This window comes from Physeter macrocephalus, chromosome 17 (genome assembly GCF_002837175.3).
Source record: "Physeter macrocephalus isolate SW-GA chromosome 17, ASM283717v5, whole genome shotgun sequence".
Lineage (NCBI taxonomy): Eukaryota > Metazoa > Chordata > Mammalia > Artiodactyla > Physeteridae > Physeter > Physeter macrocephalus.
In genome coordinates, this window is record NC_041230.1 from 11852553 (window position 1) to 11869817 (window position 17265).

Consider the following 17265-nt stretch of genomic DNA (forward strand, 5'->3'; position numbering starts at 1 on the left):
ACATTTCTTTTTTTTTATTTTATTTTTTTAATTTTTGGCTGCTTTGGGTCTTAGTTGTGGCATGCGGGATCTTCATTGCGGTGCGCGGGCTTCTCTCTAGTTGCAGCGTGTGTGTTTTCTCTCTGTAGGTGTGGCACGCAGGCTCCAGAGCGCGTGGGCTCGGTAGTTTTGTGGCACGTGGGCTCTCTAGTTGAGGCGCGCGGGCTTAGTTGTCCCGCAGCATGTGGGATCTTAGTTCCCCAACCAGGGATCGAACCCGCATCCCCTGCATTGGAAGGCGGATTCTTTACCACTGGACTGCCAGGGGAGTCCCTCTAACCACACTTCTAATCACACCAACTCCCCGGTGATCTTGTCCATTCCGTGACCTAGTGCAGCACTGGCCAATAGAAATATAATATGAACCACATGTGTTATTTAGAATACACTAGTAGCCCCATTAAAGCAAAGTAAAAAGTAACAGGTAAATTAATTTTAACAATAATTTTTATTTACCCCATTTATCCAAAATAGAATCATTTCAACATGTAATCAATATAAAAAATATTAATGATACATTATAGATTCTTTTTTTACGTGAAGTCTTCAGAATCTGGTGTGTGTTTTACAGCCATAGCAAATCTCAGTTGAGACTTGCCATGGTCCATTGCTCAGTTGTCCCATGTGGCTGCCATCTTGGAAAATGCAGAATTTGACTCTGACGACTCCCCCAGTTTTGCCTCCAGCTCAGACTTCTCCCTTGTACTCTGTACCCAATGACATTAGGTTATTTCCTAGTGTTGTAGAGAGTTTGTTACAATGTTTTGTTCTTCATAGCAACACAGAGCAAAAGTAATGATTGGGTTAAAATGCTTTGAAATCAGAAAAAAAAAAAAAAAGGTAAAAGGAAACAAACACCCTGCTGAAACATTTGGAGAAATAGAAAAGGGGAAAAAAAAAAATCCATGCAACATACAATGTAGGGGTCAAGACGTGGGCTCAGATAACCGATTAATTGGAATTCATCAAAATGAAAAACTCTGCTTTTCAAAGGCAACGTTAAGAAAATGAAAAGACAGGTCACCGATTGGGAGAAAAATTTAAAGTAGATATACCAGGCTTCCCTGGTGGCACAGTGGTTGGGAATCCGCCTGCCAAGGCAGGGCACACAGGTTCGAGCCCTGGTCCAGGAAGATCCCACGTTCCGCGGAGCAACTAAGCCCCTGCGCCACAACTGCTGAGCCCACGTGCCTGGAGGCAGTGCTCCGCAACAAGAGTCCACCGCAGTGAGAGGCCCGCGCACCGCAGTGAAGAGTGGCCCCCGCTCGCCACAACTAAAAAGAAAGCCCGCACGCTGTAGCAACGACCCAAAGCAGCCAAAAATAAGATAAATAAAGAAAAAAAATAAAGTAGATATACCTGACAGAGACCTGTATCCAGAATCTATAAAGAACGTTTATGATTTGTGAATAAGAAAACAACAGTGTTTGTAAAAATACACAAAAGACTTGAGCAGACACTTGACAAAAGAAAATATACAAATGGCCAATAAGCACATGAAACGATGCTGAACAACACTGGCCGTCAGGGCAATGCAAGTCACAACCATGAGATAATCTCTTCATACCTACAAGAGTGATTAAAATTATAGACTGATTTTATGACGTGCTGGAGGGGATGTGGAGCACTAGAAATCTCTTGCATCACTGATGGGAATGCAAAATGGTAGAACACCATGGGAAACTTTTGGGCAGTTTCTTACAAACATACACCTAGGGGACTTCCCTGGCGGTCCAGTGGTTAAGACTCGGTGCTTCCACTGCGGGGGCCACGGGTTCGATCCCTGGTCGGGGAAGTAAGATCCTGCATGCCGCATGGCGCGGCCAAAAAACCAACCAAACAAAAACAAAACAAAACAAAAACCCCATACACCTATCCTATGACCCAGCCATGTGCTCCTAGGTTTACCCAAGGGAAGTGAAAGTGTACAACCACAGAAGGACCCGGACATGATCGTTCATAGCCACTTTATTCATACCAGCCCTATGAAAACCACCCAGATGTCCATCAACAGGAAAATGTGATCCATCCATACAATGGGATATTCCTCAGCAGTAAGAAGGATTGGACAACCATTATATGTGACATGAACGAATCTCAAAAACATGCTGAGGGACAGACACAAAAGAGCACATACTGTATAATTCCATTTATACGAAATTTTAGAAACGGAAAAGCTGCACTATAGTGACACAAAACAGAAAGTGATTGCTTCTGGGGTTGGGTGGGGGAGGTGTTGACTAGAAAGAGTCGTGAAGGAACTTTCTGGGTGACGGATACATTCCACAAGTTGCATTTATCTTCATTCAACTAGTAACTTTTTCTACAGGTCCAGGAAAGCTTCCTGGAGGAGGTGGCGACTAAGCTGTGCCCTGACTGATGTATAGGAGTTGGCCAGACGAAGGGGGTGGGTGTTCCCGGCAGGGGTGGGATTTGGCAAAGGCCAAGTGGCTTGAATGGAGTCACTGGGCTTAAAAACCTTGTAACAATTAAGTAGAGGATTAGGGGTTCAATGCCTCGACGCCTGAGTCCTATTCCTGACTTGCTTCGGGACCCCGGACATGACCTCCCTCTCTTTGGGCCTCTCATTGCTTCAGTTTTCCCTCAGGAAAATGGGCACGAGCCCCCTTGTTCCTCCTGGATTTCCCACAGACGGTGAGAAGCTACCGAATGGACGATGAGTGACAGTTCGTTTGAGCCAATCGCTGGAGCCTAAAGCCCTGCCTTCTTTTCTCGTGGGCCAATCGCCACGTTCTCCTTGAGGCCGGCCGCTTGGCGGAGGCTGGCCAAAGGCCCCGTGACGTCACAGACTTGATAAACCAATAGCAGCTATGAAGAGGCGGGTCATTTTGGTGATAGACAGCTCTATTTCAAGATGTCCGCTTAGCGCGGGGTCCGCCGGGAAGCTTTGAGGCGGTGCTGGGGGAGTAGGGGCGGGAACTCCCGGTAGATTTTGCCCAATCATCAGTCGCACTTCTTGCGACAGACGGGCAGTCTTTCCCATCCCGGTCGACTTATGGGGGCGGGGTTCGGCACGCCAGACTGGGCGGGCCCCTCGACTTTGATGGGCGTCTTCTTCGCCCAATTGCTAAACGGTATTCCCAGACGGGTCGCCTCCATTGCCAATGAGATCTCCTGGCGGGGTCGCGGTAGGCGGGCCTTGGACCCTCCGGTATAAGGCGGTCCCGGGGGAGTGCGGAGAAGGGGGGGGTCTCGGCGGCCGGAGGAGGAGTAGGCGCGGGTGAAGATGGCGGCAGCCGAGGCCGCGAACTGCATCATGGAGGTGAGCGCCTGGAGCGCCGTCAGGGGCAGGGGGCGGGGGGCGGTTTGGAGGTCGGTATTTTATGCCTCCGTCTTGGGGAAGGGGCTCTGAGTCGCCGGGTTGGGGCTGAAGGCCCCCAGCCGTACGGAGGGGGCGCCGCATTCTCCGGATCTGGAGATACCGTTTGAAGTGCGGGTTCCCTAGCTTTCGGGGGCCTGAGGCAGCACGCCGCTCCGAGGGTCTCCTGCCCCCTTCCACGTGGAGGAGGGCTGGGGGTGCTTCCGGCCTGGCCCCCACGTGGCCGCGGCGCGGTGGGTGGGGAGGTGGTGTGCCGTGCCCGCTGGCCCGGCGGGTTCCACGTGCGGGACAAAGGCCCCGCCCCCGGCCGGGGGAGGGGCGCCCCGGGGGGGCGGAGAGGAGGCTCCGACCCTTCTTCTGAGGCCCCCTGCCCCCCTGCCCGGGGATCGTGACCGGCACCTCGGGATGGGACTTACTTGGGGATCTCCGCGAAGTAAAGAGTCTCTTGGGAGGGGCAGTGTATCTCGACTCTAAACAAATCCCTTTCCGGGACCAGGGCATCTGTTCAGGCATCCGTCCAGGTTTCGTGCACTCTAGCGTTGAGATTGTAGGAAGACGAAGGATTGGTTCCCTCCGGGCCCCCCTCCCACCCCCCGTTTCCTGTCCCTGGATTCTCCCCGCTTTGGGAGCTAGGGGGATGGGGCATGCCCCTGTGACCTCCCTCTGGTTGGTGGGGGGGCATCTAGCTGAAGGAGATCCTTCCGGCTTAGGCGCTGTGCACCCCCTTGTGGCCATTTCTGGGTGTGTGGGAGGGACATCTTTTTCATGGGGCGTGTCCCAAAGCCCACCTCCCGTCGAAGCCCTCCCGGGCGAGGGGAGGGAGAATCTGTACTGGGAAGGGGTTGTGAGGGAATGGATGCATAGAACTTTACCCCCTTCTGGAGCCCGTTCTCTTCCTGGGGCATTTGTGAGGGTGGGAGTTGACCTCCCCCTTCCTGAGGCCCTGTTTGAGGGTCCTGAGCCTGGTTCCCTGAAATGGTGTCCCGTGAGGCTCGATTCTCGTGCAGCCGTATGGGGCTGGTTCCGGTGCTGTGTTTCAAGCGCTCTGGGGACTTGTTTGGCGGCGGTATCGGCGGTGTTGAGAAATGCGCCCCGGTGGGAAATCCTCTCACCAGCAGCCCTTCTTAATCCGCGTCATTCACTGGCTTGGGAGGATAGAGGTGGGGCTTGGAGCCCAGGGGAGTCATGTCTGTGATTTCACGCTTCTTGGGGCCTACAGGGTGGTTACATCGGGAATAGCTGTAATCTGATGGGGTCTCCCTACTCTTCACCCCTTACCTTTTAGCAGTCTCTGGAATGGGAGGTCGGGTCCCAAGATGCATACCTTGGGGGGCAGCCCCTAGGGGTCACTCCAATGACTCCTATCCCCCTCGGCTCTCTCCTAGACCAGGGCCTGTGTGGGTGGAGGAAATATCTTCCCCAGAGGTTGCCCCAGGACTTTGCCACACCTGGGGGGTTTCAGGGCCTGGGATGGTTGTTTGAATGGCGGGTAGGTGGGCTTGAGGGTCCAGGGTCTGGCCTCCTCCCTGGGATTCTACCCTCCTGGGCAGAGAGTGATAATCGAGGAGGCTGGCTCTCACTGGTTTTGTTTGGGACTCCCTGAGTCCAAGGCAGGAGCTAGCGGCTGGGGTGCCAGCTCTGGTGGGGGTGTCTGTGTGCCACACCTCCTTTCTGGAATCCTCTCAGACGAGAGACTGGTTTGCAGAGGTGGCAGGTGCCCAGCCACCCTCCCCCAGCTACTCATGGCACCCCAGGATGGGGGTTTGTGTCAGGAAGTGTCACCTAATCTGGGGGGATTAGGTGATGAGGGGGAGTGACAGCTGGCAGTGCCTGTGTGCCCAGCGGGTGCCAGTTCCTCTGGCCTGGATGGGGGAGGTGTGTGTCATCAGGTGCCTGGCCAAAGAGGGGCAGTGTGGGTGCAGGCCACCATCTCTCCAGCCACAGCTGGGATAGAACCCCCCTTCCCCATCTACTCCCCACCACCCGCCCCGCACCCTTTTAAAAACAGCCTTGCCTCTTTATTTGTTCCCTCTACCACCACTCCCCTCAAAAAAAAGCAAGATTGTAGGAAACACCTCCTTCTCCCCCAAGAGCCCGGGTCCCCTGGCCTGGCCCTCCCCTAGTCACTCCCAGTAGCTAATCCTTTTTCCCTGTTACTCTCTCCTAGAATTTTGTAGCCACCTTGGCTAATGGGATGAGCCTCCAGCCGCCTCTTGAAGAAGTAAATATCCTTTTGTGAGACCCTTCCCCACATATACATATCTTGTCACACATCAGGCCCTTTCTAGTGGTCTTAACTATGATCCCTCCTGCTTCAAACCAGTTTACCCTGTGCCCCGGAAACACTTAGTACAAACTCCCTCCAGGTTTGTGGCCCCTATCTGGCCTCCCTCAACACTGTGGCTACTTCCTTAACTCCATTTCCAGCCCCCCTTTGTCCTTCCCTGTGTCTGCCCCCGTTCTGCCTTCCCCCCTCCTCCCCTCCCCAGCTGTGGGCTGAGCTAGAGACGGGGGCAGAGAGACTGGAGAGATGGTAGGCGTGGCTGAGGTATCAGGGGTGCTCTCCTGGATGGTGCTCTGGGGGGGTCCTGGAAGAGGAAAATGGGGTGTTAGGTTTGGGGGTTCCTGGGAGAGGCAAGATGGTAGGCGGGGGCTGTAGGGTTGCCATGGTACGGTTTGGGAGGGTGGTTCTATACTCCAGGGAGAGGTAGGGACCTGGAAGCTTAAGAGTCTGTGGGGAGCCCCCAGGTTTGACCCCTGCTCCCATCCACCCCCTCCCAGGTCTCCTGTGCCCAGGCAGAAAGCAGCGAGAAGCCCAACGCTGAGGACATGACGTCCAAAGATTACTACTTTGACTCCTATGCTCACTTTGGCATCCACGAGGTAAGTATGGACAGACACCTCATAAGGCTGCTGAGTCTTCAGGGGGGTTAATGTTTGGGAGGACTGGAACTTAATTTCCAACGCATGCGCACTGCCTTCCGGGGCAGCGGGCCTCCCCTCTGCGCATATGAGGCTCACGCTCCGGGGTCGCCTCTCCCAGCCGTTGCCTTGGAGACAGAGGTTAGCCTGGCTCTCTGCCGGGCCCCTCTTGGGAGGCTGGGGTGGGAGCGCGCATGTGTGCCTGAGACTTCAGCCAGAGGTCAGGGTCTGCCGGTCTCTGCCGCCCTCTAGTGACTGGCGGCGGGATTGTCCCGCAGCTGTTCGTGCCCAGTGTGCCGAAGGCTTCTCGACCCTTTTGCACGCAATGGAGGCTCAGGTCCCAGAAAGCAGCTGGGATGGAATTGTGAAGATTTTTCTTTTTTTAATTGTTATGAAATATACATAACAAAATTTACCATTTGCAAGTATGCGGTTCAGTGGCATTAACTTGCTGAGGACTTTTTTTTTTTTTTTGTGATACGCGGGCCTCTCACCGCTGTGGCCTCTCCCGTTGCGGAGCACAGGCTCCGGACGCGCAGGCTCAGCGGCCACGGCTCACGGGCCCAGCCGCTCCGCGGCATGTGGGATCTTCCCGGACTGGGGCACGAACCCGCGTCCCCTGCATCGGCAGGCGGACTCCCAACCACTGCGCCACCAGGGAAGCCCTGCTGAGGACTTTTTAAAGCCAAGGCTCACAGGGGCTTAGGTGGCAATGGTAGAACCGAAGGTGGCTGATATGGGAGTTTAGTCCACCCAACCCGATTTTACAAATAGGGAAACTGAGGCGTATGGAAGGGAAATGACTTGTTCCAAGGGGACTAAAGCAAGTTTGAGGTCTGAGCTCTAGCTCTCGAAATGGTCAGTGTGTTGGAGGCCAGGGCACCCTGTTTTCCAGCTGAGGATGCAGGCCCCCTCATGATATCTTTGTACCCGCCTCCTCCAGGAAATGCTGAAAGATGAGGTCCGCACCCTCACGTACCGAAACTCCATGTTTCACAACCGGCACCTTTTCAAAGACAAAGTGGTGCTGGACGTGGGCTCGGGCACAGGGATCCTCTGCATGTTCGCTGCCAAGGCCGGGGCCCGCAAGGTCATCGGGGTGAGTGTCCTCGGCAGCGGGCGGGCCTGAGCCTGTGGGGGGAAGGGGGGCCCCTTGGGGCTCGGGAATTGGGTGGAGGGGGATGGGGACTGAGGGTGGGACTGGGGGGGCTCTCACCCTCCCTTCTTCCTGGGCCCCCAGATCGAGTGTTCCAGTATCTCTGATTATGCGGTGAAGATCGTCAAAGCCAACAAGTTAGACCACGGTGAGCCAAAGGAAGAGAACGGGTTTGTGGGGAGGGAGCGGCTGATCCCAGCTTCCCCGGGGCCCTCGGCAAGGGGATGGGGGCCACTGAACTCAAATTCAGGCATTCCTTCTCCATGGACTCTGGGCTGCTGACAGCCCAAGAGTCCAGCCTTCTCAGAACCCACCACCTGACAAGTCATCTTAGAATCTGAGTGCAGAAGTCGCAAGCTCAGTGCCTCAGTCTTTAAAAAAGGGTTGGGGGAGCGGGGCAAGGAGCAGTCTTTCGTTTTTTCAGTGAGTGTTAGAGTCACGAGGTTGGCATCTGAGGGCCTGTAGTAAGAAGTCTCCTACCTGCCTCTCAGCCACCCTCCTTTGAGTGCAGCCAATGGTCCCTTCCGGAGAAGTCCGTACCTATGAGCAAATATACGTGTGTGTGTGTTTCTACGTTCACGTGCCGGTTTTTGACACAGATAGCATTTCATACATATTAACACAAGTCTTCTGCCCTTTGCTTTTTTCACCTGCTTATCGTGTGGTTTAACATTTTTCACGATTTTGAGAGGATCTTGCTTTTTGATGGCTGCCATCATCTGTCTACCCATACACCAGCTTTCTTAACCAAGTCCCTGGTGATGAGCATTTAAGCTTCCTAGGTTTCCATCTCCCTACGCGTAACGTCATTGTCATCTCAGATAAGAACTAGTGTATCTGTGAGGTCAGTTCATAAAAGTAGGGGATCGTGTGGGTCAAAAATGGAAGTTGAGCAGATACTGCCAAATTGTCCTCCCCACCTGCAAGGTTTGAGGGGCAGAGAGCATGGGAAGATGGTGGGGTTTTCAGGTGGGAGGGCTCTTGGCATTCTAGAAGCTGAAGGGATTTTATTAAAAGAGACTAATATAATGCATCCCCAAGTACCCATCACTTGGGTTTTTGTTTTTGTTTTTGTTTTTGTTTTTTTTTTTTTCAGTGGTACGCGGGCCTCACACTGTTGTGGCCTCTCCCGTTGCGGAGCACAGGCTCAGCGGCCATGGCTCACGGGCCCAGCCGCTCCGCAGCATGTGAGTGAGATCTTCCCGGACCGGGACCTGAACCCGTGTCCCCTGCATCGGCAGGCGGACTCAGCCACTGCGCCACCAGGGAAGCCCATCACTCAGCTTTAAGTATCTCCTTTTGAAGCAAATTCCGACTGTACAAGTACTGCTGTGTGTGTCTCTAATAGATAAGGCCATTTTAAAAGCATGACCTGGGCTTCTCTGGTGGCACAGTGGTTGAAAATCCGCCTGCCAATGCAGGGGACATGGGTTCGAGCCCTGGTCCAGGAAGATCCCACATGCCGCTGAGCAACTAAGCCCGTGCGCCATAACTACTGAGCCTGCACTCTAGAGCCCGTGAGCCTGGAGCCTGTTCTCCGCAACAGGGGAAGCCACTACAATGAGAAGCCCATGCACCGCAACAAAGAGTAGCCCCCTCACCTCAACTAGAGAAAGCCCATGCGCAGCAATGTAGACCCAACATAGCCAAAAATAATAAATAAAATAAATTAATTTAAAAAACACACAAAACGTGACCTGGCGGTCCAGTGGTTAGGACTTGGCGCTTTCACTGCCTGGGCCGGGGTTCGATCCCTGGTCAAGGAGCTAAGATCTCACAAGCTGCAGAGTGCAGCCAAAAAAAAAGACTGAGTGGGAAAATCTTTTTTTTTTTTTTTTTTTTTTTTTTGAAAAACAAAGCAAAACCCTCGATGCGAGGGCTGACTTTTAATAGATTGCAGCGAGCTCTGCTGAGTATGAAACGCTGACCCAGAAGCAGGTCATCTACGAATGGTTTAGCAGCTTCCCCACGAATGTGCAGTGCGTGATGGGCGAGGGGTCAACCACCTTTCTGACCGTGCCTCATGTCCCAGGATGAAGGGCTCTCCGCACCGGGCCCCGGGCCTGACTGTTAGTGGAGAAATCTTAACGTCACCTAATACCTAATCCACGTAAAGTTTTTGCTCCTGCCTCAGAAATACCCCATGATGAATGAATGTTGAAACTAAGTTAACAGGGTGTGGCTTCAGCTCGTGGAGTTCTTTGTAGATGCCCCAATACAACCCCCAGCCCTTCCTTGAGAAGACAAGGGCGGTCCCAGTGGGGTCCCTGGGCCATCCCCGTTTCCCCCAAGGGAGGCGAGCGGGTGGGCCTCCTCTGGGCTGGTGGCATGTGCCCTTGTCTGCCTCCCAGTGGTGACCATCATCAAGGGGAAGGTGGAGGAGGTGGAGCTTCCGGTGGAGAAGGTGGACATCATCATCAGCGAGTGGATGGGCTACTGCCTCTTTTACGAGTCGATGCTCAACACTGTGCTCTACGCCCGAGACAAGTGGCTGGTGAGGCCCCCAGCGGGGCGGGAGCAGCTGATGCAGGCCAGGGTGCTTCGGCCGTTCGTTGAGCATATGTCAGGGTCCAGGCAGAAAAGGAAAGCCATGCTAGGTATTTCCCACAGTGGCAGTGAATACCGGGGATTGAATACATCTCCTACACAGATGTTAGGAGGCCCGCAGCCAAGACGGAGGGGAGCCAGTACTGGAAGCTGGACAGGGACGGGGAGATGGTACAGTGTCAGGAGAGTTAGTGCTGGGAAGAGAACGATAGCAGGGCATAGGGATAGGGAGGGACTGGGGGGCTGTGGTCCCAGGTGCTCCAGTCAGCGCAGGCCTCCCACGGGAGGTGACTGAGACCTGAGCAGAGGATGGGAAGGAGCTGCATGGGATCTGAGGGGAAAGGCACACTGGGCAGAGGATTTTCGCCAGTGCGTGGGTTCCGGGGCAGGAGTGCGCTTGCTGTGCGTTGAGCAGCGGTGAGGTTGTAGTGGAATGAGGGTCTGAAGGAGCGCTGGGAGGTGAAATTGGAGGTGAGGGGTGGAGGGGCCTGTGCAGATCCCGCAGGGCCTCGTGGACCCCTGAGAGACTTTGCTTTACTCTTCAGGGGAGTGGCGGCGGGGGGTGGTTCTGAGGATGCCTCAGGACCCCTGAAGGACAGGGTCTGACTTAGATGCTCCTGGGAGCCATCAGGCGGCCATCCGGGGAGCAAACCGAGGGCTGAGGCTGGGGACCAGTGAGGGGGCCGCTTCAGGAGTCCACGTGGGCGACGTTGGTAGCTCAGACCAGGGCGGGGGCAGGGGTGGTGTAAAGAGACAGAACGGGCGAGGAGACAAAATGGGGCAGCGTTGCCGGGGCCCCCCACCCTCCATGCCCTTGCCCTGCTCCTTTGCACTCTGCAGGCACCCGACGGCCTCATCTTCCCGGACCGAGCCACGCTGTACGTGACGGCCATCGAGGACCGGCAGTACAAAGACTACAAGATCCACTGTGAGCTCGGGGCCCGAGGAGCCCGGGGGGTGCAGGCTCGGGGCCGGGCGCCCCCCGGGCTCACCCCTCCCCTCCTCCCCAGGGTGGGAGAACGTGTATGGCTTTGACATGTCTTGCATCAAAGACGTGGCCATCAAGGAGCCCCTGGTGGATGTGGTGGACCCCAAGCAGCTGGTCACCAACGCTTGCCTGATAAAGGTGAGGAGGTGGGGTGGCCGGGCGTCCCGCAGGGTCAGCCCAAGAAGGGCCAGTGCGTGGGACCTCAGTGCACAGAGTGCTTGCTTGCCCGAGGTCTTGGGAGCCTGACGGATCTGCTGGAGGTGGCGCTAGACGCTGCAGAAGCCCCTTCGTTCAAAGAGCTTTGTGAGCCAGGCATGGCCCTTGGGTTCCAGAACAAGGCAGTGACGTGGGCTGGCCCTGCCTCCAAGGCACACCTCCCGGAGGGCACGTCCGCCCGAGGCAGGCAGCTAAGACCCCAGGCAGGGCCACCAAATGCAGAAAGCCCAGCGCCACGAGTGAGTTTATACACACATGGATCCCTGATAAAGACTACCAGCAGCCATCATTTTTTGAGGTCCCTCTCCCGACCCACAGTGTCAAATCTTGCTGGGATGCTCATGGCGGGCAAAACTGGGTGGAGGAGGGAGTTTGTAGAGGGAGATGGCAGGGCGGACGCCCTGACTGGACGAGCCTCCGTGGCCTGAGTCAGGAGCCCCGGTTTTGCTTTGAGTGTACCGGGGAGCAGTGAAAGGATTTTAAGCAGGGATGTGACATGATCTGTTTTTAAACTGTCGCACTGGCTGATAACGTGGAGTAAGGGATGTGGGGGGAGAGGGCGGGAGCCACGGAGCCCTGTTAAGATGCTGCCGCATCCGGAGCGGGGGATGCTGGCCAGGGGCAGGGCACAGGCAGTGGAGAGGGGAAGACGGGCGATTCTCTAAGGAACGGTAGTCGTTGTAGGAGGTCAGACTGTCTGGTTCGGGGCTGGAGTTGGAAGAGCAGGGACCAGGGGATCCAGCGGGCCCCCCCCACGGTTTCCCCGCTGGGCCGGAGGTCGGGCGGTGGGGCTCACGCGGCTCATCCCGCAGGAGGTGGACATCTACACGGTCAAGGTGGAAGACCTAACCTTCACCTCGCCCTTCTGCCTGCAAGTGAAGCGGAACGACTACGTGCACGCGCTGGTGGCCTACTTCAACATCGAGTTCACCCGCTGCCACAAGAGGACCGGTTTCTCCACCAGTGAGGCTGGGCCCTGGGCCGGCGGGGGCCCAGGGACCGTGGGGCATGTGACAAGCGGCCAGAGGGAGCCACGGGGACACCGAGGACCCGGGTCCTGACGCCGGCTCTGCCGGCCGACCTGGGCGTGCGGTGCCTCCGTTTCCCCACCCGTGAAACAGCCCCTCCCAGGCTTGACGAGGGTGAAGGGGCCACGGTCACCGCTTAGTCGGTGGGGTGTCCGGGCCGAGGGGAAGGTACGGGCTGGGAGGGTTAGGAGGCGGGTGGGCCCGGCTGACCCGCCTCCCCCGCCAGGCCCTGAGTCCCCATACACACACTGGAAGCAGACGGTGTTCTACATGGAGGACTACCTGACGGTGAAGACGGGAGAGGAGATCTTTGGCACCATCGGCATGCGGCCCAACGCCAAGAACAACGTGAGGCTCTGGGGGGGGGTGGTGGGCTCAGGGGCACCTCTCCCTGTTCTGGGGCCCCAGCACCCTTCAGCCCCAAGCCTGCCAGCCGGCCTGGCTACACTCTGCTCTGGCCTCATCTGTCTGGGGGCCCTCCGGGTCTGTCTATGGACCACAGTTTTATTGAGCACCTACTAGAAACCAGGGGGCCCTGGGGCCCCAGCGGTGATCAGGCTGAACCCCTGCCCTCCTGGCAATCACGTTCTAGACACAGGACAGTCACGTGGTAAATGCCCGCGGGAGGTGACTTCTGTGTCCAGCTGGGAAAGGGGCCGGCAGGTATTGGAGCAGGTGGGCGTGGGGCCAGAGGGAGAGCTGACAGGATATCCTCGCCCAGGTATGGGGGTGAGGGAAGGAAAGGAGGGCCGTTTCTTCCCCTTTTTTCTCCTGAGTATCTGGCAGGACGGAGCTGCCATCAGCCTGAGACACTGTGGGGAAGCAGGTCTGGGGCAAAGTCAGGAGATTGTGCGGGGCCGGTGTGGGTGCACCCGCTTTCTAAGTCAGGGAGATGAGAACCGGTTTAAGCAGCTATTCTCAACCAGGGATGATTTTGCCCCACCCACCCATGTCATTGTCTGGAGGAATTTTGGGTGTCACAACTGAAGAAGGGGTACTGCTGGCATCTAGTGGGTAGAGGCGGGGGAGCTGCTTTATCTGCAGCGCACAAGATAAGAATCCCCCCACAGCAAGGAGTGGTCCGGCCCTAGATGTCAGTAGTGCAGAGGTGGAGAAAACCCAAACTAGAAACTGACAGAGACCCAGAGAGGGAGGAGGAAGCTGGGAGCCAGGGGTGAAGTGCAGTGAGGACTGAGGGCAGAAGTCATTGAGGTCATCGGTGACTTTGCCCCAGTTTTTTCAGCATGTTGGGGGTGGCGGGCACAGGAGGGTTGGCGTCCAGGAAGCCTTGGAGGAGAGGAAGTGGGGACCGTGGGGTGGGACCACAGAGCTTTTTGAGAGGAGGAAGTTTGCTTCTTGTAAAAGAAGGAGAAAATAACCTGCTGATGGGGATGGTTTTGATGGGGGAAATCATGATGCAAGAGACAGCAGCTGAGCTCTGCCACCCCACCCAAGGTGCGGGCCTGGCTGGGTTCCAGGTGGGTTTGAGGATGTCACATGGAGCCTTCTCACGGGGAGTCAGGCGGGGTTTAAGACAGATGCTGGGAGTGGGACCGGCAATGTGGGGTCTCTGGGGAGGGTGTGTAGACAGCCGGGGGGCCCACGGCACCTCAGGTGGGCTGGGGTGGCCACCCCACCCTACCGCACCCCCGCTGCCCTCTGTCTCGGCCCGCCCTGTCCCAGGTTCCGCCTCACGCCCGCACTCTCCCCACAGCGCGACCTGGACTTCACCATTGACCTGGACTTCAAAGGCCAGCTGTGCGAGCTGTCCTGTTCCACCGACTACCGGATGCGCTGAGGCAGCGTCCGGGTTCTCCCACCCCGGCCGGGCCGGCCCTGCAAGGGCCCAGGGGCTGCAGCGTTCTTTGGCAGTTTCGGGGCTCCCCCTTCCTCTCCCTCCCTCCCACAGAAGGGGGTTTCCGGGGCCGGGGCCAGGGGCGGGGGTGGGGGGGCGGGCACATCGTGACTGTGTTTTTCATAACTTATGTTTTTATATGGTTGCATTTACGCCAATAAATCCTTAGCTGGGACGGCTCAGCTTCCTGGGGGCAAAGTGGGGTTGGGGTTCCATCCACAGGTGCTGAGATGCCAGGCACCCGGAGCGTGGGGACAGCGCCTGCTGGTGGCTGCCAGTCTCTGTCACCACTTCTGTGTCTCTGGATCTTAACTACACCTCCACCCCACCCCCGCCGTCTCTGGGGTTCCACAGCCCTGCTCTCAAGTCTTTGTCCCACCTCTGCCCTCAGGTCACTCGCAGGGCCTTCTCCACTGGCTCTCGGGGTCTGTGCCCCCCACCTCCCTCTCTCTCGGGCCTCCTGAGGCCCTGGTCCCTCTGTCCCCACTGGGTCAGACTTCTGCTCCCAGCTGCCCTGCTGGGCTGGGGGAGGGCTGGGGTGTGGGTTCCCGGCACAGCTGGGCCCTTAAGTTCCCCAGAAAGCTCTCTCTCCCGCCTTCCCCCATCATACACATTGTTCCTCTCTGGCTGTTTTTTCCTGTCCAGGACCCTCCGAGGCCAAACCAGGGCTGACTGGCAGTGACTACTGCCCTGCCCTCTCCATCTGGGGAAACTGAGTCGGGGGGGCGGTGTTGGAGGGGGATAGAGTTCTTTTTAAAATTTTTTTATTTATTTTTGGCTGCGTTGGGTCTTCGTTGCTGCGCGCGGGCTTTCTCTAGTTGCGGTGAGCGGGGGCTTCTCATTGCTGTGGCTTCTCGTTGCGGAGCACGGGCTCTAGGCACGCGGGCTTCAGTAGTTGTGGCACACGGGCTCAGTAGTTGTGGCTCGCGGGCTCTAGAGCGTAGGCTCGGTAGTTCTGGCGCACAGGCTTAGTTGCTCCGCTGCATGTGGGATCTTCCCGGACCAGGGGACCAGGGCTCGAACCTGTGTTCCCTGCGTTGGCAGGCGGATTCATAACCACTGCACCACCAGGGATGTCCGGGGATAGAGTTCTTTGTGGGCGTGGGTGCCTGCTTCCTCCCCGAGCCTGGCTCGGAGCTCGGGGGTGTTCCCACCCTCTGCTCCACTAACCTGCTTCACAACTCCCGAGGGGCTGTCTGTTCAGCCCCCTGCTTCACAACTCCCGAGGGGCTGTCTGTTCAGCCCCTGCTGCCGACATGGTGTCTACACGTGCCTGTCCTTCCTTTCTCAAGAGTCGCTGGTCTCCCCGGTCTCTGTCCACACGACCTGGATCACCGGAGACGGAATCCCAGGCTTTTCTTTCCATGGCCCTCCTACGCCTGCTTCGGTACAGCTGGAGTGCTAGGCCTGCCTGCATCCCACACCCGTGTCTACACCTATTCCTCTTCTACCAGGAGGGTGTTAGGGCTCAGACTCTCTACAACTTCAGGTGGCTGTCTTTGCCACCTGTCCCAATTGCCAATGTCCCACATTGCCCAGCCCCCTCTCTAGAAAGTCGCCTGTCCCCTGAGACTGAGAGTTAACGCTAGCCGGGTCCCTGACAGATGAGGGTGAGTTCGCATCTAAGTAGCCTAGCGCTTCCCCGCCCCCACCCCTTTCCTGGAAGCCCGAAGTTGCGGCGTCACTTGCAGGTGTCAGCTGCCCCGCCCCTCCTCCCTCCGCCTTAAAGGGGTCGCGTCTCCCGAGGCCTTACAGGGACGTAGATAGCACCTCGGCGGGACTCGTGAGGGCTCCGTGGCCGCGGTGCGGGAGGTGGGCGTCCGGATCCTAATCCTGCCCTTCTGGCGTGGTGTGGCTCTTGGCCTCCGTTTTCTCGGTCTGAGAAGTGGGGACGCCCGGATTCCTCACTCTCAAGCAGGCGCTCAGGGGGCATTTTCCAGGCCCGGGAAGGGGGCGGGGCCGCAGCCCAGAGGAGACGCTTCACCCACCGGTTTCTCGGACCCCGCCCGCCCCACCCCCACCCCCACCCCCACCCCCACGATGACCGCCCACATCCTCCTGCTGTTGCTCCTCGCCTCCTCCACCCTGGGGGACCCGGACTCCGCGGGCAGGTGAGAAACGCCGGTGGCAGCGGGGACAGAGCCGGAGGGAGACCCCGAGGGGCGTGCGACCTCTGTAGGCGGCTTTCCGCTTCGGTGGGATGGGACGTTGATCAGGAACCGCGCTCGCCAGTCTCGCGGTTCTGGGCCGCCCACAGGGCTCCATTCCTCGAGTGGATTGTTTGAACCCGCTTTTCTCCCACGCCCCATCCCCAGGCGGCCCCGGCACCAGGTCTCCCAGCAGCGCGGGCACCTCTGTTCCCTGGGCACGTGCCAGACGCACCGCCTGCCAGAGATGATATACTGGCTCCGCTCTGCCTCCACCAAGGAGCTCTCAGGGAAGGCGGCCCGCAAGCCTCAGGATCCCCACAGCTATGGGCGCCGCCGGCGGCGCGCGGCCAGACTCCTGCTGCGTCTCCAGGACCCCAGCCTGCGGCAAGGAGGCCAGCGCAGTGCCCAGCTCTCTGGGTGATGTTGGGCACATCTCTGCTCGTCCCCTGGCTTCAGTCTACCCATCTGTGTATCGGGGCCGTGACCCCAGGTTTCTTTTCCCCTAACTCCACCTCCTGGGCTCTCCCCAGGCTGCGACTGGCCTGGACCACGTGCACACCGGACCCAGCATGGACAAAGAATATTAACGTCCAGAGCTGAATAAAACGAGACTTCCATGTTTCAGTCTCTGCTTGTCTGTGCCCATTCTGGCCTCCCAATCTGAGCCCGGTCCCTGAGCCCCTCCCCTTTACCCACGCACTTTTCCCCTCACGGAAGTCCCTCTGACTAACTTGAATCCAATCTGCTGTAGCACCTCCACGCCAACTTAATCCCTGCAGCTGCACCTTCCGTGGGTGGTTTTGGTGGGCCGACCTGACCCCAAAGCAGTCCTCCTCCCTCCCCTGGGTGGTAGGGCTGAGATTCACTCTGGCTCCCACGCGCGTGGGCTGTGAGTTCCAAGCTGAGCTTCCTTCCTCAAAGAGAAAGAAAAGAGGGCTTCCCTGGTGGCGCAGTGGTTGAGAGTCCGCCTGCCGATGCAGGGGACGCGGGTTCGCGCCCCGGTCCGGGAGGATCCCACATGCCG

At 57.5% G+C, this 17265-nt stretch overlaps 2 protein-coding genes across 5 annotated transcripts; both read left to right on the forward strand.

Annotated features, from left to right (window-relative positions):
• Positions 1 to 3174: 3174 nt before the first annotated feature.
• Positions 3175 to 14264, forward strand: PRMT1 (protein arginine methyltransferase 1). 4 transcript variants are annotated; one of them, XM_007112442.4, is made up of 11 exons: positions 3232 to 3322; positions 5547 to 5600; positions 6161 to 6262; positions 7245 to 7400; positions 7542 to 7605; positions 9809 to 9951; positions 10845 to 10932; positions 11015 to 11130; positions 12021 to 12171; positions 12463 to 12584; positions 13951 to 14264. In XM_007112442.4, the coding sequence occupies exons 1-11, from the start codon at positions 3287 to 3289 to the stop codon at positions 14032 to 14034; spliced, it is 1116 nt and encodes a 371-aa protein (XP_007112504.1). In that variant the 5' UTR covers positions 3232 to 3286; the 3' UTR covers positions 14035 to 14264. The 4 variants fall into 4 exon arrangements, with proteins under 4 accessions (XP_007112505.1, XP_007112504.1, XP_007112506.1 ...); XM_007112443.4 differs by lacking the exon at positions 5547 to 5600 and having other exon boundaries at positions 3175 to 3322; XM_007112444.4 differs by lacking the exons at positions 3232 to 3322; positions 5547 to 5600 and adding an exon at positions 5813 to 5927 and having other exon boundaries at positions 13951 to 14153.
• Positions 14262 to 17055, forward strand: ADM5 (adrenomedullin 5 (putative)). The gene is made up of 2 exons (XM_007112485.3): positions 14262 to 16202; positions 16407 to 17055. Exons 1-2 carry the CDS (start codon positions 16132 to 16134, stop codon positions 16660 to 16662), a joined length of 327 nt encoding a protein of 108 aa, XP_007112547.1. The 5' UTR covers positions 14262 to 16131; the 3' UTR covers positions 16663 to 17055.
• Positions 17056 to 17265: the final 210 nt, after the last annotated feature.